The sequence below is a fragment of the Dreissena polymorpha genome, chromosome 3, assembly GCF_020536995.1.
Source record: "Dreissena polymorpha isolate Duluth1 chromosome 3, UMN_Dpol_1.0, whole genome shotgun sequence".
NCBI lineage: Eukaryota > Metazoa > Mollusca > Bivalvia > Myida > Dreissenidae > Dreissena > Dreissena polymorpha.
In genome coordinates this window covers 95,772,612-95,800,537 of record NC_068357.1, presented here as the reverse complement: position 1 = coordinate 95,800,537, position 27,926 = coordinate 95,772,612, and the positions used below count along the sequence as shown (strand labels likewise).

General features: G+C 35.2%; 1 protein-coding gene and 1 long non-coding RNA gene across 2 annotated transcripts; both read right to left on the bottom strand.

Moving 5' to 3' along the window:
* Positions 1-10: 10 nt before the first annotated feature.
* Positions 11-27,345, bottom strand: LOC127875406 (uncharacterized). Its single transcript, XR_008047395.1, has 2 exons — positions 26,758-27,345; positions 11-1,194 (listed from the first exon to the last, which is right to left on the bottom strand). It is a non-coding gene; the product is annotated as an uncharacterized LOC127875406 (long non-coding RNA).
* LOC127875405 (calmodulin) lies at positions 3,413-23,616 on the bottom strand. Its single transcript, XM_052420466.1, has 5 exons — positions 23,357-23,616; positions 16,777-16,807; positions 14,503-14,646; positions 7,650-7,892; positions 3,413-4,484 (listed from the first exon to the last, which is right to left on the bottom strand). The coding sequence occupies exons 1-5, from the start codon at positions 23,357-23,359 to the stop codon at positions 4,456-4,458; spliced, it is 450 nt and encodes a 149-aa protein (XP_052276426.1). The 5' UTR covers positions 23,360-23,616; the 3' UTR covers positions 3,413-4,455.
* Positions 27,346-27,926: the final 581 nt, after the last annotated feature.

Sequence of the window (27,926 nt, the reverse complement as noted above, 5' to 3'; positions counted from 1 at the left end):
AAAAAAAATCTGTTTTTTTTTCCTGATATAATATATATAAACAAGGTAGGTATCTCTTGACACAGAAAAATCACCTTCATCAACATTTTCAGCGATTAAATGCCTAAATGGCGGGTGATTTTCGTCGACTTTGTACTATTTTGTTGAGATAGGTTGCCTCGTGACGTAAAATGACCACAAACGGCTACTTGCCAACATAAACTACAAGAAAATACTTATCGAACTGTGATATGACATCTTAGCCATGTGTTATGACATCTTAGTCATGTCATAACACATGGCTAATATGTCATATCACATGACTAAGTTACATATCCTCCAATTACCTTGAGTCGAGCAGTTAAGGAAACAACTAAAATAATTTCTGAATTAATTCAAACAATCAGCAATAAACGATGTACCTTCAAAGATTTATTTCATTCCCGTTCAACCAATGTCAAAATTGTTTATTTACAGCGTGTTTAACCACGCAAAGCCGATAGGTCCATACACACCCGCAAATGACATACATTATACGCGTTGTTTACCTTGAGTCGAGAGGTCACATCCGAAAAGCGAGAGTAATAGGCAGGAGGTCAACAAAACTTCGAAAAGTCGATTCACTGAAAAATTTAGAGAAACTGACAGATTAACTCAACTTTTTTTATATCTTCTATTTACCATTTAACAAGTTTCTGTTGTATCGGTCGGTCTTCTTTTGAGCAACATTGACACGAAAAAGTGCTCAAGAGTTCAAAACGAAATAACGTTCGCAATTTGTTTAAATCAAATGTTGGCATATATATGTTACTATTAAAAGATTTGATAAAATCATCACCGAATCGGGACAAGGTTTACCCACTGAAAGTGTGTAAATGGTCATGTGACCTATTTTCGCGATGTGCGTTTACAGATTGTTCCGTGCAACATTTTCTGGGAATCTTGAAATTTTTTAAGAATTTGATTCAAACAAGGGCTGTTTGTAAAACATGCATGCCCCCCCATATGGGCTGTCCGTTGTAGTGGCAGCCATTGTGTGAATACGATTTTTGTCACTGTGACCTTTTACCTAGTGACCTGAAAATCAATAGGGGTCATCTGTGAGTCACGATCTATGTACCTATGAAGTGTCATGATCCTAGGCCAAAGCGTTCTTGAGTTATCATCCGAAAATCATTTTACTATTTTGGGTCACCGTGACCTTGACCTTGTGACCTCAAAATCAATAGGGGTGATCTGCAAGTCATGATCAATCTACCTATGAAGTTTCATGATCCTAGGCGTATGCGTTCTCGAGTTATCATTCGAAAACCATTTTACTATTTCGGGTCACCGTGACATTGACCTTTGACCTAGTGACCTCAAAATCAATAGGGGTCATCTGCCAGTCATGATCAATCTACCCATGAAGTTTCATGATCCTAGGCGTATGCGTTCTTGAGTTATCATCCAGAAACCATTTTACTATTTCGGGTCACCGTGACCTTGACCTTTGACCTAGTGACCTCAAAATCAATATGGGTCATCTGCAAGTCATGATCAATCTACCCATGAAGTTTCATGATCCTAGGCGTATGCGTTCTTGAGTTATCATTCGAAAACCATTTTACTATTTCGGGTCACCGTGACCTTTGACCTAGTGACCTCAAAATCAATAGGGGTCATCTGCCAGTCATGATCAATCTACCCATAAAGTTTCATGATCCTAGGCGTATGCGTTCTTGAGTTATCATCCGGAAACCATTTTACTATTTCGGGTCACCATGACCTTGACCTTTGACCTAGTGACCTCAAAATCAATAGGGGTCATCTGCCAGTCATGATCAATCTACCCATGAAGTTTCATGATCCTAGGCGTATGCGTTCTTGAGTTATCATTCGGAAACCATTTTACTACTTCGGGTCACCGTGACCTTGACCTTTGACCTCAAAATCAATAGGGGTCATCTGCAAGTCATGATCAATCTACCCATGAAGTTTCATGATCCTAGGCATATGCGTTCTTGAGTTATCATTCAAAAACCATTTTAGTATTTCTGGTCACCGTGACCTTTGACCTAGTGACCTCAAAATCAATAGGGGTCATCTGCGAGTCATGATCAATGTACCTATGAAGTTTCATGATCCTAGGCCCAAGCGTTCTTGAGTTACCGTATGACAACCATCTGGTGGACGGACCGACCGACCGACATGAGCAAAGCAATATACCCCCTCTTCTTCGAAGGGGGGCATAATAAATCAAATACATGATTTTTTTGTGTTTAAACTAGGGCAGTGGTCTGCAATTTATGTGCAAGTTTAATGAAGAGTACCGAAACAATGCAAGAAACGGTCATAAATTGTGACTATTTTAAGTAAGATTTTAAAATACAATTAGTTTGGGTTTTTCCTTACATGTGTCGTGTCTGTAATTATTTTCAAGCGTAGTAATGTTAGTTAAACAAAATACTCTGAGCGCGCGTGACGTCACCACGAGAGTCGCGTTCTTAATGTAAACAAAGTGATCGACATTGGGTCATGCTCGACTCAAGGTAATTGGAGGATACCATATGAATAAGATGTCATAACACATGACTAAGTTATCATATGATATCATATGACTAAGATGTCAGGTCACATGTCCAAGATGTCATAACACAGGTCTAAGTTGTTATAACACATGTCTAAGTTGTCATATCATGTCTAAGTTGTCATATCATGTGGTATGACTTAAGATGTCATATTATCGCATGTCTAAGTTGTCATATAACCTGACTAAGATGTCATAACACATGACTAAGTTATCATATGTCAATGATACCATAACATGACTAAGTCGCCATATCACATGTCTAAGTTGTCAAATCACATGACTAAGTTGTCATATAACATGACTAAGATGTCATAACACATGACTAAGTTATCATATGTCCAAGATGTCATAACATGACTAAGTCGTCACATCACATGTCTTAGTTGTCATATCATATTACTAAGATGTCATGTCGCATGTCCAAGATGTCATAACACAGAAGTTGTATCTAGATATGTATAAGTTCGAATATGGGTCATGCCGGGTCAAAAACTAGGTCACTGAGTGCGTTTTTAACATTCAGCATGTTGTCCGCTCTCTAATTTAGGTAGTTTTCATCCGATCTTCACCAAATTTGGTCAGAAGTTTTATCGAGATGATCTTAAGGCCAAGTTCGAACATGGGTCTTGCTGGGTCAAAAACTAGGTCACAGGGTCACTTAGTGCATTTTAAACAGAGCGCATGGTGTCCGCTCTCTAATTGAAGTAGTTTACTTCTGATCTTCACCAAACTTGGTCAGAAGTTTTATATAGATGATCTCTAGGCAAAGATCGAACATGAGCTATGCCAGGTCAAAAACTAGGTCACGGGGTAACACAGCCCTGGCTATACCGAAATGCCAAAAAGAAGAACTTTACCAGATGAAGTTTACCAGATCTTTTATCAAAGCAAATTTATACATCCAGAACAATAAAAAAATTGACAGGAAATAGAAAATGTCGATGAACAGATGATTTTGTAAACAATGCAAGGATTCCAACACAATGTTGTAATGGTGTTATGTTTGCTACATGCAAGAAGCTTATGTTAAAATATGACTGTACAGTGTGAACGGAACATCAAGCAGACGGCACACTGGAGAATGGAGGTAATGATGCATTGGTACACTCTACAAACACAACAGACTGCAACAAAAATATGGTGTACTATTTATACAATCCAATGTACGATCATGTTCGATATTCTCATTCTTAGTGAAAACATTATGGTGCACAGGAGTTAACAGTTGGTTTCCAATACGAAGGTTTTTAATTTATTAATACGTTCGACATTAATGAAAGTAAGTTCAAAACATTCCCTCAAAGCGCTATCAATTATCCCAGTCAAAGTTAGTATTTCTTGAAACGAAATTACCGTTATGTGGTGTAAACGTTACATCAATATACTAAAATTATAACTTATAATTGTCAAAATACTTTTTTTGTTAACATATTGCAAAAATTAATCTAAATGATACATGTTAGGTTATGCTTAATCAATGTCTTCTCAATAATTGAGGACGAAGTGGAATGCTAATTGTACAAATAATTAATACAATATAATTATCACAAAACATAAACATATTATATGAGCATCATTAAAATCCGTTCATTCTCCATAACATAAAATGCACAGACGTCACACATGTAGTCCTCCTCTTTGAATATCTCTCAATAAAGTATTAAGTTGCAAGTCAAAGATCAAGTACAAAATCGAGAAAAAGGTATTGTTTACTTGCACAAAAAAAGATGTTCACGTTACAACACAAGGACTTGTAACTGCAAAAATGCTCCTGCATTTCTTCTCAAAGTGCATTATTCCTCTTTATCTTGCTGTAGGTAGAGCGCTTTTCACAGGAGAACATGTTCACGGTCAGCCCAGGGCCTTTTTTGTACCACACAGAAACAGGAAAAATGATGGGGAAGTTACTTGGAGGTCATCATGGTTACGAATTCTGAAAAACAGAAGATACAATTGGCAACAACAAAAAACCCTTAAAAACAAGATGTGTTTGTGAAACACTATGTCCCCCCATATACATGTATTTGACATTTGACCTTGACCTTTAACCACTTAAAATGTGCAGCTCCATGAGATACACATGCATGCAAAATATGTAGTTGTACATGTATGTATCTTCAATATTGCAAAAGTTGTGGCAAATGTTAAAGTTTGACGCAAACAAACCAACAAACAGACAGGGCAGAAACAATATGTCCCCCAGTATAGACTGGGGGACATAAAAATGATGGATTATAGTGATACATTATTTTCCCCTCTAAAGTTGACAAAAACTACTAGGAACTTAGGAAGTAATCCATCAATACATTGTTGAAAGTTAAATTTTGTATACACTATGCAAACTTTAAAACAGCACTAGAAAATTATACATTAAGAATACCGGGGTAATTTGCACTTGAAAATATACACGAATAGTGTACTAAATTCAGCTAGTCTGTTAACATTTGAGTCAACTTATTTTCTTTTGTATTAAATGAACAATTTAATTTTGGTCTGGGTTTTTGTGTGAAACACTCAGCAAGTATCTAAAAATTATTTTGATAAAAAATTTTTTTAACAGGGTTCGACATTAACTTATTTTACAACAAATTGCAAGACCATCGGACCAGCTCCTCTTAAAATGTACTATCCCCAATCTGACGTTTACTAGACCATAAATACAAATAAACACAATTGTGTCACGTAACTGTTTAATCAGGATTTATCAGTAAATAATCAGTGAACATGAGAAAGTTATTTTGATGCATATAATAAATCAATAAAATAAAACTTTTTTTTATTTTCTTCGTCAAATTCATGCCATGGGAACTGACTCTATTTGATGCATATAATAAATCAATAAAAAAAAAACTTTTATTTTCTTCGTCAAATTCACACCATGGGAACTGACTCTATTTTCCATAGGATAAAACTGACGTTTTCATTTTTCTTCATATTTACGTTTCCTGTCAGTTTAACCGTCAGATTCTTCTTTATTAACTGATTTGTCGGACGAAAATCTGAACTTGAACAAAGCCATTCTCTAAATTACAGTATCTTGTCTGCTACGCAAAAATGTTTACATTGACGATACCGATTTTTCGATAGAAGTCGTAAAAACATGCAGTAAAGTTTCATGACACTGCAGAGAATCATAAATATTCATGACATCTTGACCAATGGAAACAAGCAATTCCTGCGGGAAGCTCTCCTTCGCGTCTAAAAATAGCGATGAATCATCATTAATGTGAATGCTCTGCGTTTATTTATATACGCTAGTTTTGTTCTTAGTAAATAATATACGAGAGTAAATGTACACATTAAGGAAAAGGGTTTTCACAGCAGTTAGTAATAGTTCTATGAATAAGTATAGATTTTTTATGTACGACCAGTCAGACAAGCTAGCCCGCAGTTTTACTAGCCCGACCACTGATCTTACTAGACAATGTCTGTCGGAAGTGCCTTAGTGTCGAACCCTGTTTAATAAAAGATTTTGTTATTGAAACAAGAACAATATGTTACTGTGTTATTGTCAGCACAAGGACTTCTTTTTGTGTTCATCATAGGTGTTTTTACCATGATACTTTTGTTTGAAATATGTAGAAAGATAATTTAGTGCCATGTGGAATTGTTTATTTAAAAAAAAAAATGCATTAAGCTGACTTAGTTTGAGAAAAATTTCAATTAACTAGTAGAGAATTTACCGTAAAAACGCAGTCATAAGTAGAGATTTTTTACCTCCAAAATTTGATTAAAATTACGGTTTCGACTTATGAGGTCAACCATGAAAAAAATTAATGAAATTCGACGAAAAATTGATCCCTGCCGCAATTGTTGTTGTTGTTGTTGTATAAAAAAAAACTTGGTGATTTAGGACACATGAAATGTCATCTTTTAACTGATACTTTCCAATTAATATAACCACAGTTTGCAACATTTCCATTGTTTATATTTTCATAATTTAATCCAAAGTTTCATGTTAGCAGGTGTTTTTTATAACTGAATGCGTCAACAAAAGATCAGGTCATTTTTAAATTCAAGCGATAATTGGCAACCTGTGTGAATTGACAGTTTGACGTCTTCAAAGGAAAGCCGCTTCCTGTCAAGAAGCCATAAAGCATCACCCTTCTAGCCGATAAAATAAGATTCCTTTAATTTGTGAAGCGACATGTTTATTCAATCGCGAGTTTGTTATTCACTGGTAATCGTCCAAGTATGTTTGAGCAAATGCATAGCTCTGCCTTTTTAACTGTTATGTAGAACAAAGGTGGAGTTAGCGGTCTATTGGTTATGTCAATCATTGTAATAAAAACGTGTTTTACAGAGGAAGTAATCAATTGTTTTGATACTCAGATTAAAAGTTCAAAGATTTGATTACAGTGATCACAGTGTGTCATCGGATTAAAAGTTTGTGGATTATGGCTAGCGTGGACAATTTAGTGCAAACTCTATAATAATAATTTATTAATTTGACTAACACATTTGATTTGTGAACATGCCTGGAAACGCAAACGCCATGCGTATGACAATGCCTTTAAAATACGCGTGATAGAAGTTTGTGGTTTCGTATGTTGTTTTTGTACAATGTACATTTATATGCTTCTTGGTTTCCTATGTTGTTGATTTTGTTCTTATGTGGTTCATAATGGTTTGCTTGTCTATATTTTTTATCTATTATTTTCGATTTCCTTAATATAAATTGTATTGATTATATTACACAAAGTACATAAAACACGTGCCCACTATGTCTACATCGCACAGGGCTATAATGACGTCATGGTCTATGTATAGAATAAAAACTTCCCGTACATTTAAAATGGCGTCTGTTTATGAAATTCGTGGATGGAAATTTCTGACTCGACTTATGACTTGGACATATTCAAAATCTCCGATTTTCGTATCATTTTTTTACCCCCCGACTTATGAGCGGGCAGACTTATGACTGGGTTTTTACGGTAAGTGAATTTAAATGTCTCAATAATCAATAAACTCATACGTATTGTCTTGTATACATGAAGCATGATGTTTTTTTGTTTAGACGCCAAAAACAAAACATAACACCCTATTGACTACTTAATGTTCACTTGGATCTGGACATTAAAATATTCCAACACTTTACCTTCATAGTTTACTTGACCATCGCCATCAATGTCTGCTTCTCGAATCATTTCATCTACTTCTTCATCTGTAAGCTTTTCACCAAGGTTGGTCATCACATGGCGCAACTCTGCTGCACTGATAAAACCGTTGCCATCTTTGTCGAACACACGGAATGCTTCACGAATTTCCTCTTCTGAATCAGTGTCCTTCATTTTTCGTGCCATCATTGTCAAAAACTCAGGGAAATCTATTGTACCATTTCCTGAAATTAATGAACACGAAGAAAGATAGATTATGTTCTTGTCTTTTTTCCCCATTAAATATTACACATTTCAACATTTCAAGACCCAATTTTGAGATCAAACAGTAGAATTGTGTTAATTCAGAAAAAATTAATTATGATTGAACACAAGTCTGTCAACATAACAAGTTTGAGTAAATTCAAATGCATAAACCCATATAAAAATGTGTGTACATGCCCTTTTGATGAAACGTTCAGTCTGATTGCTCATTTTATTTGTTCAATTGCAGATAAAGCCCTTTTTAAAGAAAATTTATGCTATTTTCCTTTCTTAGGTTAGTTTTTGAAATGGCAATAGGGAATTTTGAAATTTTTCCTTTACTGGGAAAGTGCCTTTCGAGGGCACTTTACAAGGCAGCTATATAATCGATGTAATTGTACATTTGTGCAAATCAATTTGTTTAATCCTTATAAATGATCAACTCCAACAGCAGAGCATGAATATTTTGCTAATAATGCTATTGTTATTTATTATTTATGAACGACCACAGCTACCGTAACCCAATGATAGTTGTTCATGACACACCATCTTATTAAAGTAAAATATTCATGCCAAGCCAAATCCTTTAATTATGATGGTCAAGTTGTAAAGTGTACAGCCCTATTTTTAATTACCGGTAAAGGAGTATTTTAACATTTGACCTTGATGGTTGCTTCGAATAGCAACTTTGCTCTTGTGCACGACATCAGGATTTTTTAATCTGATTTTGTGGAAAGGGCATAGCTTTTTTTGAGGGAAAAAAATCGATTGAAACGCTTGATTTGGGGGAAAAAATATGAAAAGTATTTTTATAATCAAATTTTTACTGTTTTTAAAACAAATTCAAGGCAACAGACAATTCAATTATTCAATTTTTCTTTTTTTCTACACTGGATCAGGTTAACTTGTAAAAAAATTAAAAAAAATTAGGTATCATTTTTTGGGGGTAAATTTCTGTAAGAGGGGAAAAATGCATCTTGGGGAAAGGGACGATATTCTCAAAGAAGGAAAAAAAAAGAGCTATGTCACAAATGTGACGAATACCCCCACATGCCGCATTGATACAGAATATTTTGCATGTTGTCTTCACAAAAAAACAGCGGACACTATGCTTAATATTTAAAACGCACTAAGCGACCCCATGACCTAGTTTTTGACCCGGCATGACCCATATTCGAACTTGACCTAGACATCATCTAGATACAACATCTGCCCAAGTTTGGTGAAGATCTGATGAAAACAACTTGAATTAGAGAGCGGACACTTAATACCGACCGACAGACAAGCTCATCTTACATACCCTCCTGAACTTTGTTGTGGGGGTATAAAAACTGGACATAAAGGTGAATATTTAGGCCACATATTGGGTAGACAAGTGTTTTATCCAGGTCTCATCTGCAAGGCTTTCCTAAACTTGTTTGTTTTATGACTGCGAAGGGAAGAATCTTTATATACAATGTATGCAGACTGTGTTTTTTGTTTACACATTTAATCAAAAATACAAGTCTTTAAGTATTTCTTTCAAGTTATAATAAGTTGAAATCGGTAAAAACTCAGTTTGCTAAATGAAAAATACATTCCGAAAAAAAATGGACTCATATTTAATAAGGTTTTAAATTTTGCTTTTCTGGGAAAAAATTCACTTGGTAGAAAAACAGGCGCTCACCTGAGAGGCTGAGACTCGAAGGAACATAACTATTGTAAGAATGTAGAGTTCAGGAGAATAAAAGTGACACCAAAAATGGTCCAAATGGTGCCAAGTTGTCAATTTTATATTTACTTAGGTTCAAGCCATAGAGCTGCATAAAGAATCTAACTAAATGTTGCATTTTTTTTTTTTTAGAAACCTTCAATTGGGATTATTTTTGGACAGCATCGGGAAATTTGTAGTTTTTTCCTTGAATTATATTGGGAAAGTGAAAAATCGCTGCATATATAGTTTGCCTAACCCCTCCTCTCACCGCCCCTAAAATGTTCACAACGGATTTACGTGATTTGGAAAAATGACCTTGGCAGCTTTCATCCATGATAGCATTATATTAAGGGGTCATCTACTGGCCAAAGAAAATGCATGTGAAGTATAAAGCCAATCAGTCAATTTGATGACAAGTTATTGATCGGAAACTTTTTTCACACTTGTTGTGACAGTGACCTTGACCTAGTGACCAAAATATCAATAGGCAGGGATCATATTTTCCTGCAACATCAATCGGTCTGGATATAAATGGGGAAAAAGTATCTGAAAATTTATATCCAAAATCATGACAAATAACTTTAAAATGCCATTCATGAAGGTGGTATAAAAAATGTTCAAGTAAAGTTCCCTTAGGCATTTTTTTTAAGCGGAACATACGAGTTTTCTCAATTGTTTTTTTCATTTGCTATTTTCATTTTTGTTTCGTGTGCTGTTTTATTAGACTTTTTTATCGTTGTCAATATTATTAATCTGTGTAAGTCTATACTGATGTTTTAAAGCGTTGTCGACTCGATAATAGCTTATAAACATGCACTGAACAACACAAATGTATGCGTAGGTTGGCTATTGACAGTAACAAAACCAAATAAATAAGAAATAATTTGTGTACGTCATAGTTTTCTGTCAACCCAAAGCCGATAGTTAGATGCGTAGGAATTAAATCACGAGTGTGAAGCACGAGTGATTTGAAACCACGCATCAAATTTTCCAGTCATGGGTTATTCAACGACAAACTATAAAGTACACAAATTATTTCGATTCTAACACGTTTTTTACAAAAGATTTATACAATGTATATTATTTTTCTTGTGTACTATTTTATGTGAAGTTCCGCCCCAAAAAATAACTTTCAGCTGTTCTGTCGATCAGATACGCGTCTTTCATAATTATATTACCGGATTATTATGCTGGTGGAAAATGTATAGGCATGTTTTGATTAGTTACAGCGCGTGCTTCCAGTGTATAAGGTCCACCCATAATTATTGCAGAATAACCCATAGACGATTTTCTTCTTTGTTTACCGGTATATGAAAGTTTTCAGGTGCCGCATTAGAATCGTTGTTTACTTCTATCTCAGATATTATTAAATTGATTACAGTTTACAGTGATAATAATACATTACAATCGCAACATATTGTTTTGTATCACATGCATGTTAATTAACATTGAAGACCGATTATAATTAAACCAGTGCGTGCAGTCACCTTAGCAGACAAAAAAGAGAAACCGCTATATCAATGATAACTTTCAATAGACACACAATGACACCGATAATCGATCGATATGTACATCTCAGGCCTTAAGTCTCTTAAATTGTTTTGCGTTTTTTTCAGTTTGAAATTTTTTTGACCACTCTCATTAATTTCGGACACGTCTTTAATCCGCTGTTCACACGTTTTTGATTCTTGGTCTGACGTGCAAAAAATCCGTTGCTGACCGGTTTAGATTTACTGCAGCAAATTTCAGGGGTTAACGTAAGAAATTGACACTCACTTGCCCGGGGGGCAAGTTACTTTAAACATCTACTTGCCCTCATTAAAAACTGGTTGCCCTATTTTGAAGTCAATTTTTTATTGTCATTTCATCTTTAAAGCATTGATTCACATGCATTATTATGCTAGATTTAATTTCAGCTATATGCAATGTATCAAGTATAAAATACTAATCGTATTTATAAAATAAAGTTGTCAACAAAATAAAATCTGGACAGTTTTATTTCATTGAATAGTCACTATTGAATACAATACATATGAAGAGTTTATTACTATTAAAATTTTAAAACGGTATACTTGTCACTATACATGTATCTATACAAGTTATGGCAAAGATTAAAAGGGGGAAGGCTTAAAATAGTAGTGTGAAAATGATTGTTCAGAGTTTGAAAATCATGTTGATATCGTTGATGAAGAGTTTCTCACTATTTTAAACTTTGAATATTATGTAACATACAAGTTATTCACAGTTTAAAATAGTGAGAAACTCTTCATATGCATTCTTAGCAAGTTTGAAACGGTCTGCATATTCAACATGATTTTCAAACTGTGAACAATCCTTTTCACAGTTATTATATACATGTTCATAGACATCACTATCACTAGTATACGCTTCTTCTTCCAGTTCTAGTAACTGTTCTGAAATTGTTTCAGTTTGAGTGGTTTTATACAAGAAAATTGGAATAGCACAGTTACTACCAACACATTTTATCTTGCTTGTTAATATGGAATTTCTTCAAGCCACGATGTTTGAAAGTTACGCTTTCGTGATTCATTTTCATATTTTCTCTATCTTTCTTTTACGGTTGTTTTGGTTTGTTCCTTTGAGTGTTTCGAGTTAGTTTTATTAAAAATAGAAAAGATCGACTGGACGCTACCGTCCGCCATGTTGAAACGTCTGCCGAGTGAACTTGTTTTGAGCGTTTAGATTGGCTTATACAACGCAAGCGACCAATCAAATCTCGTTTTACTTGTACTTGATAAAAAATATATTGACCCAAAGAAAATAAATAGATACAAGGGGAAAAGTCGAAGAAATACTGCAATTATGCTAATACGAAACGGACTTGCCCGGCGGACTATCTACTTTGGAAAATCACTTGCCCGCGACGATTTTAACCCGGCACGGGCAAGCGGGCGTCCGCTTAAAAAAAGCCCTGGGCTTATCACACCTAATCGAGATAAGAATGGCATTAGGGTGTGTTAGCATGTGCACTGTGTAATCGATTTCATGACATGGGAATTTTAGCAAACAGAATCGGACCGACTGTTTGGGATTTTCAATCGGTCTTTTATGACCCCTAATATAAGTCTTGGACTGACAAAACCGAAAAAAATATGATCCCTGTCAATAGGGGTCATCTACTGTCCAAGGCCAATGTACATGGGTAGTATCAAGCCTATAGGTGAATCAGTTGACAAGTTATTGATCGGAAACAATGTCATACTTAGTGTGACAGTGACGACCTAGTGACCCCAATTTCAATATGGGTCATTTACTGTCCAAGGCCAATGCACAAGGGAAGAATCAAGCCTAATGGTGAATCAGTCAACGAGTTATTGATTGGAGATGATTTCACACTTGTGTGACAGTTGCATTGACCTAGTGACCCCAATTTTCATAGGGGCCATCTACTGCCCAATGCCAATGCACAAGGGAAGTATCAAGCCAATTGTTCCCTCCTTTCACAAGTTATGGATCAGAGCTGACTTCCAGAAACTCCGTGGGACCTACGGACATGTCCAACACAAACAGTCAAGGGCCGATCAAAATTCTTAACTCTTCTTCCCAAAATGTCCAACACAAATATTTTTAGGTTTTCCAAAGAAATTAAAAGTATTTATAGAACATCAGCGAAATACCCACTTTGACGATTTGGTGAAATACGAGATTTTGTGAAATTCAAGTGTATTCACCGTCAGTTAACCCGCTGTTGATTGGTCCAAAGTCTTCTTGTAAAAACATCGGAAATAATCTGTCCGTATTCTGAGAAGAATGTTCTTGAAATACATTTGGTTTCCTGCATATTATCGACAAGTAAATAAATGCATGCTTTTTAACCGGGATCGGTACATTTGACCATCATTCGGTCGACTTTTAGTTTAAACAAAAGTGAAAGTTAAACTAAGCAACAGCTAACAGTTATCAACGATATTGAGGAACACTCACGGAGGTTAATGGGGATTTATAACCAGCAATTTTGTTTTCATTTTCCTTCTTTTGAATTAAGTAAATTTGTAGTAACTAAGTTAATATCAATAATGTGGAAGTTTTTAAATGTCTCAAAGCCTGAAAATCCAAAATGGGTTGTATTTGACGCCCATGAAATAGTGAAAATAATGCGAGGATAAGCGCCCCCTCTTGTAAATTTATTGAGTCTTGGAAGACAGGCAAACCATGAATTTAAACAAACAACTTTGTTACTCAAAACAATGTGATTAAGAATAAAATGATGTTATCTTTTCTTTCCAGAGCATTTGCCCCAAGGAGCCCGAGCCTGGACACTCGCAGAACGATGAAGAAGACTGGGAACAAGACGACAGTGAATATGATATTAAGCTTTAAAATAGATACGATACAGATAGTGATTTTATTTGTGAATTGAATAATGATGAAGTGGATGTTAACCAACTTTGTTACTTTACTTTGTTACTCAAAGTTGTATGATAAAAAATAAATTGATAAAGCAATATTTACGTATTTCTAATTATTTACATTTTTCTCAGTTTTGTTTGAAATTTCACGTATGTTCTTTGGTCTGACAGAATAATCTAAGGTCTGACAGAAAATTCTGACCAGTCAGACCAAATGTCTGACTGAAGGCTGTTGAGTTTTAGGAAGTCTGTCAGAGACAATTTTCACTCTTTAAGTGCGACAGCAACATTGACCTAGTGACCCCAATGTCAATAGGGGTCATCTACTGGCAAAGGTCAATGCACATGGGAAGTATCAAGCTAATAAGTCAATCTGTTCACTAGTTATTGTTTGTAAATGAACTGGTCTACCCACACCAGACAGACCGACCAACATCCAGCAAAACAAGATTCCCCCTCGTCTTCCAAGGCCGGGGGGGGGGGGGGGGCAATAAATATTGGCTAATGCGTTTCTCAACAAATACCAACCATCAGCATCAACTTCGTTGATCATGTCTTGAAGTTCTGCCTCCGTCGGATTTTGACCTAAAGACCTCATGACTGTTCCCAATTCCTTTGTGGTGATAGTGCCATCGCCATCTTTGTCGAACAAGCTGAAAGCCTCCTTGAATTCTGTAACATTACAAATGTTTGTGATTTTTTTTATTAAGTTATCTTTACATTTCTATAAAAAAAAAACTTTTTTAACATGTGAACCAGGGAGCATTTCTGGTATAGTTTAATTTGTGAAAAAAATTAACTTGTGTACTTAGTTATGAGCAATTTTCACTAAGCCTTACCGAGTTTCTATACACAAAACATAACCATAGTTGCTAAGAATGCATCATTATTTTACTTGGGTTCATTAAGCAATCATTATTTTATACCACAAAGTAATAACAGTCATTTTGATGCAAGCATTTTGAAATTTTCTTACTATTGACTTCAATAATTGATCGGGTTTGCATCATCTTGATACAAATGTGACCAAGAGCTAACTATTAAATACAGTTTATATCATACAATTAGTGTAGTTTGCATAGCATTGTATTAAGTCCTTTGACTCCTAAATCTATTGATATCCCTGATCTATAGTATTTCATATTGAGCATTGAGCATTATGCCAAACTTGATCTTCTTGTATTCTGAAACGTTGACTCCAGAAACTCTTTTAGTTAAAGGGATCTTTGTACGTTTTAGTAAACTGACAAAATTGAAAAAAGTTGTTTTAGATTCGCAAGTTTTCGTTTTAGTTATATTTGTGAAGAAACAGTTATACTGAACAATTACCATGATTTAATATAGCCATTATATGCATCTTTTGAGTATTTAAAAACCTGAAAATTATAAAGCGTTGCAATGCGAAACAATTGAAAAATTTGGAGAGTTCTGTTGTTGTCGTTTGATTTTGTGAAACAACAAATATTGCTTACATTAACTATAAAAAAACGTCTTTCATACATAGTTGGCAGGATGGCCGAGCGGTCTAATTGGTTTTTACTTCAAGACTCCGGAGGTCACCACGTTTTTTTTTGGGTTGTGGGGGAAGGGGCCTTTAGCCCTTATGTGGAGGAAATTTTGCGCGGGATTTTCCACTTTGGGGAGAAATTGTGCGCGTGGGAATTATCGCGGCGTTTCCCTTTTTGGGGGATTTGTTTACTAACTCTCTCATTATTACAATACATTTGTACATGTTTGCACTATATTCATTGTTTTTTTCATAATTTATTACGTTTGGCAAGATTAAATTGAAATAGAATTGAGATATTATAATCATGAGACACATCTTCTATTGAAAAAAAAAAAAAAAAAAAAATCAGGGGGAATTTTTGGTTCTGAAACTTGAAAGGGGAAAAAACCAGCCTAGTTTGGTGGGGGAAGACGCCGATATTCGGCGTCTGTTATATAAGGTAAAAAAACCCTGGTCACTGGTTTGAGCCCTGCTGCGGGCTACTTTTTTTTCTATTTAAAATTTTACTCTTGATGTTTTACTGGAGCTTTTTAGATCCAATGTTTACATTTATCAATATAAAGCATTTAACGACAAACTTAAAAAAATGCCAAAATCTGTGAAAAGGCCCCTTTAACAGAACTTAACGTATTTTAAAGTTTATAGAAACACTATTACTTTCACACTCTGCACCTACATGTATGTAGGATTTTTAAAACTTAATTTGGAATAACAGTGTAAAGTGTAGTGTAATGTAACATTTTGAAGTTTTTAAAAGAAAACAAGAGCTGTGACTGTCTTCATCAGAAGACATATGCCCCCCAAAAACGCTTTTTGGAAACCAAAACGCAGATTTCGAAACCTAAACGCGGACCCTTATTTCAAGGTCAAGGGGGTCAAAATTTGTGTGCGTATTGAAAGGCCTTGTCCATATAAACATGCATACCAAATATGATAATGAAGGTTGCATCTGAAGTGACATAGAAGTTATGAGCATTTTTCGAAACCTTAACGCAAAAGTGTGACATCAGGGCGATCACTATATGCCCACCTTCGGGGGCATAAAAATATTGTATGTTTTCAAGTGCATTTCTATGATACATTTATGATTTTTGGCTTCAGTATTCTCAAGTATAACAAGAGTGCCAAACTGTCACAAGATACGCCCGTTTGACGAAGGTTTTGTAAAACTTGATAACTTTACCATTTGAGTGGCAAAATGTTATATTTTTTAAAATTAAGCAAAACATAACTTAACCATTTGAGTGACACCATGCTAAATCGTTCATTAACCATAATAGAAATGTAATTACCTGCAATCTGTTCTTCAGTTAATTGGTCAGCCTGAAAAGACAAGAACTTGTTATTTCTTCTTTACTCAATTACTGATACAGCACACATTTTACTGATAAAACTAAAAAGTATTGAAGTTCTCAGGAAACCGTACTTATGTTAAATACTTATACATAAAAATAACAAAAATATATGAAGTACGTAACTTTGAAAATACTGGACAGAGTTTCAAACAATAAACTCATAATTTCTAATATTGTTGTTTCATGAGCACAAAGACTATACAAAAATATTTAAAACCAGTATTAAACCATTTATGCCTAGCGTCTAGAAAAAAGGCCTTTGCAAACAGCGCAGACCCAGATGAGACGCCGCATCATGTGTCGTCTCATCTGGGTCAGCGCTGTTTGTTTAAAGGAATTTCTGTCAGAAATATTCTAAATATAGAAATAAATATACTAGACATCCCTAATTTTATAAATAAATTGAACCAATTTAGAAGGATGGAAGAGTCCACTAGGCATAAATGGGTTAATACAAAAAGCTTTCATGCAACGAATAATTGCTGGCTTTAAACCTCCAAACTGCTTGTCAGACACACCAGGACAACTTAGGGAATCCTGCATTTATCGGTCAATCTTATTCTGTCAGACAAACATGAGACATGCTGAATTGCTTGTTACCCATTAACTTAAATTTCACATCAGATATAGTGTGCAAGAACCTTAACACCTACTCATTCACATCTCGTTAACATTAAATGATCACTAAAGGTTTATGGAGAAAACACCATTCTTCATTTTGCTTATAACATGCCATGTTTATTGTATATTTCAAACAGTGTTAATTTTGACTTGAGAATTTAGACAAGAATTTTAATTTATGCCCAAGATGGATTACTTGTAAAAAAAGTTCATGTTCTACTTTGTAACAAAAATATTAATTGTGTAATATTGCAAAATTATATTACCGGTATGCTTAATCTTCATTTGATAATATGGGACAGTATTCTTTACGAAATGCTCCCACTTAATAAATTAATTTATTTTCCAAAAATTATGACTAATAATGTTGTTGTTTTTTCATTCAGATGGGCATTTTATTGGCATAATTAATAGGGCAAAATACATGCATTTTGAGCAGCATAAATGATGCCTTGAGCTCACTTACAATATTAATGTTCAGAAGTTCTCAGTTCAAAAAGGGGCTTAAAAACATGTTAATTCAACCATTGACAACTGGACATGATAGTTGGTAGGGCAGTCAGGATAAATCTGTGTATTGTTATTTTCACCAAAAACAAGAGATGTGTTTGTCAGAAACACAATGCCTCCTAATGCATGCCAAATATCAAGTTGCTATCTTCAATAATGCAAAAGTTATTGCAAAACTTTAACCAAGGTTAAAGTTTTGGGACACACAATGAATGAATGAATGAATGACAGACAGGCCAAAAACAATATGCCGCAGATCTTTCGATCCAGGGGCATACACATCATATCACAGTGTTAGGTTTTTTTCTATATTCTAATTATTATGCTTTTGCAAAGGTAATATGAAAGTTATCTTATTAAATCAGTTCATACTGGTTAGCAAATTATATTTGTCAGACAGCAGTATTTACCAGACGTTCTCTGTATTTCATGTACTGTAACGCTTAAACACATTTTTCTATGAAACATACTTACAGAACTTGATAGCAGCAATTCGTAAAAGGCTAGCATTCTAGCTAAACAATTGTAATTTTCATAAATTTTTTCACAATGAAATGTGACATCCGCTTGAGGGATATATAGTTATAATTTCTTTTGTGCAAATGCGTAAAAGAAATCCCCAAATGAAACCCAACCTTTGTGCTTAAGATTTTCAATTGTCTACTACAATAGAGCAGGTCTCAATTATTTTTTATACAATCTCATATTTCACCAGAATCAGATGTGTTTAACACTCGAGCACGATTTAAGCTACTTTGAAAAACAAAGCTGTGTACGAGTCAGTGCAACTCGAGTTTTTAAGCTTTCTGTAATTTTAGTAGGAAATTATATGTGTGCTATATTTTTGCATACCTACCAGTACCAATCCTGTGTCTTTAGATGATGGAAGAACTTAATGACCTATCTTTGCATAAAAAAATTCACCAGAATTGAGCACTGTGCAATCATTTTGATTTATAATTATGCTCTATACTATAGTCTGCCAATACTAAAATCTAACGTGACAGCAGTGATTCATTTTGAAATCTACATCAATGAGTCCCTGGGACTCGCATGTTTTGAAACAATGGGTCCAATCTGAAAACAATGGGTCCCAGATTGTGTCTTTGTAAATTCGTTACAAATCATATACTTAAAGCGGGTATATACGATTTTTTACATGTGTTTATTTGTAATATATTGATCAAATATGTTACAATTACACAAAATAGACAATAAAAAGTATGCATTAAAGCCGAATTTCATAAAATGCAGCAAAGACATCAGGAACCTCAAGGTCATGCAGCAGATTTATCAGAGACTTGAATTTTGATAATGGTAAATTCTCTGACGAGATCCAGTGGATGCATTTAAGCAACACCTTCATGGCTTTATCTTCCCTTGATTCATTTTTAAGCTGACACTGAGCCATGTTTTCTCTATGTAATGGGGCTTCAATGCACATCTTATGTTCTGACAAACTGACATGCATTGAAAGAGTGGAGTGCTGAAAGTTTTGACATTTGGCTAATTTCGACATACCATTAACCTTGTTGTAGTCCGTACACACAGAACAAAACATGTAATCATCGGCGTTATTCTCACTGGGAACATAGCGAAGCCAAGAGTATAGCCCGAGCCACATCGACTGAAATTTGCGATCTTTTTTCTTTTCCGATTTTTCTTTAGAAACAATATTATCATTGATGTCTACGCTGGATGTGTCATTTTGGAGTTCTTCGGCCGCGGAACTGGTGTTTTTTAAGTAAGATGTTAATTTACATTGTTGCGGATCGATTTTGAGAACTTTTTTGGGTGGCATTTTCTTTGTAAAATGTTTACCATCCGGGACAGTCAAGTAACCGTCCAACGAACTATTAATAAAACGCCGTAACTGATTGGATAATTTATATATTTCGACCAATCGAAATACGCGTTTTACATTCCGAATGTAGTGATATGACTTCCGTTCTATAAGTCAAGACGGTGTTGACATGTGTTTCGGTTATCTCCACGAATCGAAATCGGTTTGTAAAACTTTGACGATGTTGAAAATCGGAGTTTTTTAACAATGCGTCCCGAAGACGCACATGTTTGAAAAGTATGCGTCCCCAGGAAAAAACGTGCGTCTGGGACGCGGGACGCACGGCAAAATGAATCACTGTGACAGTGATTTCTGAAGTTACTTTTAACTTACTATCAAATAATATGTGCATTTACTGTACAAAAAACAGGTCCACAATAAGAGAGTGAGACCACTTACCCCGGAGGGTCAACTTCCCAAATTTTAGGGTAGGGGTGTCCCGCTGAGACCTCCAAAATGTAACCCATTTTTATACCGGAACTCTGATAAAGTAGACCCATTTTGATACAAGATTTTGTTTAAAGCATACCCATTTGTATACGATACCATTGAGAAAGTGGACCCATTTCAATACAAGAATTTTGATAAACTGTGCCCTTAGTTGAGCTAGAGATATAATCTAAACTGTCTAAAACAACAGATTGGTCGCTTTTCAATTCGTCTATCGTAATAGAAATCTCCATTTTCAATATGTTTTCAACTTTTAATAAAATCCTATATTCAAGTATGACAGGAAATTAAATATGTTTTCTTAATTTACTTACAAAGCCTTTGATTAAGATTTCTTGATTCCACACATAATCAAAATTGTCTACACAACATATATGATTATCCAAGATGTAACAATGACATCCGGGAATGACAAGAGTATAATTCCGTGTGCACATGTAGCGTAAAGTCGGTTATTTTGACAGTCATCTAATGCCGACACAATTTTCATAAATCATATGCAGTAACTGCACTTTTCCCAGCACTTTAAGATTATGTAACGATTTCGTCACTTAATATTTGACATCAGTGCATATCATCTTGGTCCATCAAGCAACATATCAAAACAGTCAAGTTTCTGCATCTCTCCCGCTACTGAAATTTACTTTTTGATACCCATTTATATACATGTACAAGATAGTCTAATTTATAAGACGTGCAAAGAACTTAGAGATACTTTTTATATGGACTAAATTCTTTGGACTCCAAATATTACCAATATAAAAAGTAGCTCAATATTTGAGAGCGCCAACAAGTTGGACTATTGTATCCTACCGCAACCCAAATTCGACGACACCTAAATTCAACGATGTTCTCTTTGTATTGATTAAATGGATGATCATTGTCTTGGAATCATTTCAAAGTAATACAGCCGAGTTTAAAAGTATTATTTTGTGTTATTAAACATTTCATTATTTGTTTCATTATTTGCTAAATATTGCTTCCAGGGGTGGCGAAATCAAATGTCCGAGTTGCCCGAGTCGTACATTTGCTTGTCTGGGCAACTGATTTTTTTCAATTAAGTTGTCCGTGGACAACAAGTTTTTATAAAGTCGGGTCCAGGTATACAAAAAAATACATTGTATTAAAGCCGTAATTAAGTTTGATACAACCGGATGTTGACAAGCGATTACATCGTCAGTGCTATTTGCGGAGCAATCAAGCTAAAATACGGGCACGCTCCTGCGCAGTAATCTCCCTTATACTATAAGAGACCGGGAGCATGCCTCATTTTCAACCTTCGACCCGACTGTTAGACAGTGTACAGACTGGTTTCTTTATATTTACAATCAGACGGAAATAAAAATTATCAACCTAAGATAGTCAAAACACGGTCTACCTTGTTATTTGAGATGACTTTAATCGTAAAGATGGAACATTTTGTTTTTTTTTCATATTCAACAACAGAGCAGAAACACGAAGCTTTGAGCAGTCCACCTCCCAAAAATACTAAGAAAGATTATGATAAAAAATATGATCTAAGTAAACGCACCAGAACTTTTCAAGAAACTTGGCTAACAGATTTTCAATGGTTACCAGTTGATGATAATCAAATCGCTGCCAGTAGCGATGCAGAGCCTCAGTCTGATGAGGTCGACATATTAGACTAGTTTAATTTGTTAAAGGGGCCTTTTCACAGATTTTGGCATTTTTTTAACTTATTCATTAAATGCTTTATATTGATAAATGTAAACATTGGATCATAAAAGCTCCAGTAAAAAATCAAGAAAAAAATTAAAAAAAGGAAAAGAACATTGCCCGGAGCAGGTTTCGAACCAGTGACCCCTGGAGTCCTGCCAGAGTCCTGAAGTAAAAACGCTTTAGCCTACTGAGCTATTCCGCCGAGTACACATTCTTGACGTATTTTATACCTCATATAAGCAATCTTCGTAGTTTCACAAAATTTAACGACAAAAACAGAACTCTCCAAATTATTCAATCGTTTCGCGTTGCAACGCTTTATAATTTTTAGGTTTTAAAATCGTCAAAAGATGCATATAATGGCTATATTAGAGCATGGTTAATGTTCAGTATTACTGTTTCCTCACAAATATCACAACTAAAACGAAAACTTACGAATCTGAAACAATTTTTTTCAATTTTGTCAATTTACCAAAGCGTGAAAAGATCCCTTTAAGATTACGATGCACTTATGTTCAACACAGATTTAAATAACACTAGCTTTGCAAGATTAAAGTTTGACAAAGTCTTTATATTGTTTATAATATACTGCTATAATGAATGTACCATTGAAATACAACTATAAACAAAACAATCAAATCATACTCATTTTGATATATTCCACATTATTTTACATTAATGAATACATGCGTTTATAATTTATATAAACATTAACGGACAAGTGTAGTTCAGCAACAGACAAGTTAAATTTCCTAAATGGTTGTCCGTGGACAAGTATAGTTTTTTGAGATTTCGCCACCCCTGGCTTCATGTAACCGTTACATCGTCAAATTTGGGTCACACTGGGATACAAGAATGACATTTATCATACCCATTTTTGATACTGATACTTACAAATCTGTATGCATTTATATACAAGCACATTTCTGTTTTCAATACCCATATCTATACTTAGATGCTCAAAACCATACCCACTTCTATAATTTTAGTCGAAAAACACCCCCCATTTTTTCGGCACACCCCTATATACCCACATATAGGAAGTTACCCCCCCCCCCCCCCCCCCCGGGCCACTAACTATAACAACTTAAACTACAGTAACCGAGGAATTTCATGTTTAAAAAAAATTGCGCAAATACTTGGTTGCCTTTTTACAATTCACATGCCGACACAGTAAATTGTTTGATAATGATATAAACTGCACAAATATAGCCTACTTACATACATGCAAATTTTGCTTTATCATTGATACGCCGGCTTTCATCGAAGCAGCATTATGTAGTCTCAACTATCAATAATATTGGTATAACACTTAGGTAATGTTATGATTTATAAAATAAAGAAAAACAATACATGTTTAATTTTGCTAAAGAACGCTCGATATTAGTTTGATGACAAACATATAAGGCTTACCATCTTGGATATTCTTCACAGTAATTTCACACTCTCACCGATGTCAGGAAATTCAGGCCGAAATTCAGGATGTTGATGCTGAGTGTATAAATGCGCGGCTGCTTCAGACACGAAGAATTACGAATGTTCAATGTGTGTTCACAGCCAAGTTCCCTCTTTCAATGAAATATCTCTGCGAAAGAAACAAGTTTAAAGCACAGTATCAGACAATGCGGAATATATCAGCTTATAATTTAGTAAACACGAACTACTTCGCTTTATGCGGGTCGGTCATGAATTAGAGAAGCAAATTTATCAACTTCATGTAACACGAAATCTGATTGGCTCAAAATTATCTGCATTGCGACAGATGCCGCAGTATTAGAAACACGGATAATCAATACCCGCGAATCTGTTGATGTAGCCTGCCGCATGTCCATCCTTTTGTTCGTGTCGGAGTGATGTCATTGCAATGTATAAAACATTCATTACAATGAATTAATACGAACGGTACAAATTGATTTTCATTGCTTGTTTATTATATAGAATTGTTGGCATCACGAGATGCATCCAGATCTAGTAGAAAACAGTACTGTAAAGCTTCTGTATCATTGTGTAAATGTTCAAATGAAAATCGACCCTGATAGCTCTCGATAATATTTATTGATATGCTTTCCCCTACTTTCACATTTGATTATACCATTTTAAGACCCGTGATTTTTTCACCCAGTTTATGAATTTAGGCTACTAATTATAACTACTGAAAAGACGAGTTATTTATGCTCGATTGGTCATTGCCGGCTCGGGCACTACTTACATGTACCCCGGGTACTCTTAAGTATACTTATATGTACCCCGGGTACGGTAAATATAATAATACGGACCCGTGAAATTTAACGCTAAATCGGTCGTTGTCGGCTATTTTTTTAATTAATTATTTTCACATTTATGTAAATTTTCTGTAAAATGGCCTCTATATTATCGAAACTCATACTCAAAAGCTTGTTGATACTGTTTGTTTTTTTAAAGAGAGGCTTGTTTAAGATAATCGGTAGCGCGTTTTACGACATCGGATTTTGAGCGGAAATACTAATCGGGTACAGTCTAATATCGACTTGGTACGATAAAGTATATTTACCGTACCCGGGGTACATGTAAGTATACTTAAGAGTACCCGGGGTACATGCTAGTAGTACCCGAGCCGACAATGACCAATCGAGCGTTATTTATTGTTAACTTTAATCCCTACGAGTACAAAATATGAAACATTTTGGGGGTTAACTTCCGGGGGGGGGGGGTATCTTCCCAAATTTTAGGGTAGGGGTGTCCCACTGAGACTTCCGAAATGTGACCCATTTTTATACCGGAACTCTGATAAAGTAGACCCATATTGATACAAGATTTATGAAAAAGCAGACCCATTTGTCTACAATACCATTGAGAAAGTGGACCCATTTCAATACAAGCATTTTGTGATGTTGGTTTCTTTGGGCAACTGAAATCATCTTGGAAACGTCAAGTGAAGTTCTGGCTAACAGAACAGCTAGGCCGAAGTTTCACTTAAGGGCAATTTCCAGGTGTTTTCCGAAAATGTTTGGAAGATGCCACAAAGATTGAGAACGCGATTCATGGGCTCGACGTTGTGGACTGTTCCCATTAAGTCCCGAAAATGTTGACCAGTCAAAACTGCATTCATCTGAGGTACATGCTCCAGTCACTGCCCCTTCCATTAGCGACACCGTTTCCACTGTAAATCAGGGATCACCGACGCGACGATTGCGACTCAAACGCAGCTATAGCCTACCAAATCGGTACGTCAGGGAAAACCAATGGCATCGATAAAGACGGCAAGGCGATGTCCTGCACCACGAAGCTTATCGACCAACCTGAGCAATCTGTGAGGCCGTCTTACCGTCAACCAGCAAACTGCATTGTTAGACAGAAAATAAAAGTATGCACACAATCCCGTCCGTCAAAATTTTACAAACAGATAAAAACAGTTAAGTTTCTGCGTCTTTCTAGTTACTGAAATTAACTTTTTGATACCCATTTATATACAAGAATGACATTTATTTTACCCATTTTGATACAGATACTTTCAAATCTATATGCATTTATATACAAGCAAATTTCTGATTTCAATACATATATCTATACTTAGATGCTCAACACCATACCCATATCTATAATTTTAGTTGAAAAACACACCCCATTTTTTCGGCACACCCCTATATACCCATATATAGGATGTTAACCCCCCACCCCACCCCCGGGTTAACTTAAATAAGTTTGCATTCCGTAAATGGAATTTTTTTTTTTATTTCATTGGAGTTGCGTTCCATTTTCTTCTCATTAAGTATTTCAATAATTCCAGGCAACAACTGGTCTTTACGCCAATCAAATCCATATACGGTTATACTATTTGCACCAAAACAACTTCAATTTAAGTTATATCTTTCAAAATATGTTATTTCAACTATCCGCGTTCTTCGTTCCACGAAAACTTATTTTGGGTATAAAAACCACGTTGCTTTGTGATTTCTTAAAAACTAACTTGGAAGTGTACGGGTCGGGTAAAGTTAATTGATCTATTCATGGAAGGCTTTTGTGCCAAAAATATCTTTCAAAATATGTTATTTCATCTATCCGAGTTCTTCGTTCCACAAAACTGATTTTTGGTATAAAAACAATGTTGCTTTGTGATTTCTTAAATACTTGGAAGTGTACGGGTCGGGTAAAGTTAATTGGTCTATTCGTGGAAGGATAGTGTGCAAATAGTGTGACTAAAATGTTGGGTTTCATACACCGCTCCTTCTCGGGTCTATCATATTATACGTCTTCAAATATGGAACACTTAAATACTTATTGTCCGATTAATTTGTTAAACAAACTTCTTTGAGCTTAAAACAAGTATGAATATTAACAGGTTTTCTTGTTTTTTCATAGGCACTATCATTTTATAAATTTAGCGCGGCAGTATAACGAGAAATTATCATGTGCTAAATAGTCTTATTTCTGAACCTATTTTATAAACTTGCTAAATTTACTTAACAAGCTGTTAAATAGGCTGAATGTGTTATCTTATTAAATAAAACTGATTTATGGCTAAATATGCTTAAAAGCCTATTTATTATATTCGATTTTATATTAAACAAGGGCTGTTTGTAAAACATGCATGCCCCCCCCCCCCATATGGGCTGTCCGTTGTAGTGGCAGCCATTGTGTGAATACGTTTTTTGCCACTGTGACCTTGACCTTTGACCAAGTGACCTGAAAATCAATAGGGGTCATCTGCGAGTCACGATCAATGTACCTATGAAGTGTCATGATCCTAGGCAAAAGCGTTCTTGAGTTATCATCCGAAAATCATTTTACTATTTCGGGTCACCGTGACCTTGACCTTTGACCTTTGACCTTGTGACCTCAAAATCAATAGGGGTCATCTGCGAGTCATGATCAATCTACCTGTGAAGTTTCATGATCCTAGGCATATGCGTTCTTGAGTTATCATCCGAAAACCATTTTACTATTTCGGGTCACCGTGACCTTGACCTTTGACCTAGTGACCTCAAAATCAATAGGGGACATCTGCGAGTCATGATCAATCTACCCATGAAGTTTCATGATCCTAGGCGTATGCATTCTTGAGTTATCATCCGGAAACCATTTTACTATTTCGGGTCACCGTGACCTTGACCTTTGACCTAGTGACCTCAAAATCAATAGAGGTTAAGATTTTTATATAATGGGCCTACTGTAAATGTGACTCTCGTAAAAGGGTCCAAAGTGCACTTTCCCTCAATACAATAGTGCAGATGTGTTTGTTTCATGTCCCTGACATACAATTGACATGACGCCGCCTGTCAATCAAGTTCTTATCTAAGAACTGATTTACCAATCAGCGATCGATTAATCGGGCGCGTTAGTTAGCAACGAACTGTCCGCCATTTTTTAGACAAGCTATGTATAGGTTCACTTTTACTTTAGCGAGTTTCTTTTGTTTTCCTCTTAAATAAGTAGATTAAAAATGGTTAAACGGTGTCGATGGGGACTATGTAACTCGGACAATCGATATCCTGAAAGATTAGTTGGAGACATTTAATTTATATCGTTTACAAAGCCGAAAAAAGATCTTGAGAAGTGTAAGAGATGTATAAATGCATGCGGTCGTCACCACGAACAACTGAACGTCAACACTGTCAAAGACAATTATAATATATTTTTATCGGATGTACTAGCAGATTTAAATAGTTTATCGATCTGATTATCACATAATATTTCAGGGTTTAAAAAAATAGTATATCAGTTACTAGGTCATTAATATACAGAAGCGAGGTTCATCTGCATTACTTAAAGAGAAATAAAACCCAGCATATTTGTGCTGTGTTTTATTACTCTGATAGTAATGCACTTTATTGCCATTATACTTGTTATTAGAAGGTGACACGTGATATATTATATTAATAACGGTATCTACACATGTGCAGACATGTGATGTCACCAATGAACGCTTTTAATCCACCTTTGAGATCGAATGCCTAGTTCTCATTTTTTTCAACGAGTTTCGTTTGATTTGTTCGACGAAAAAAAG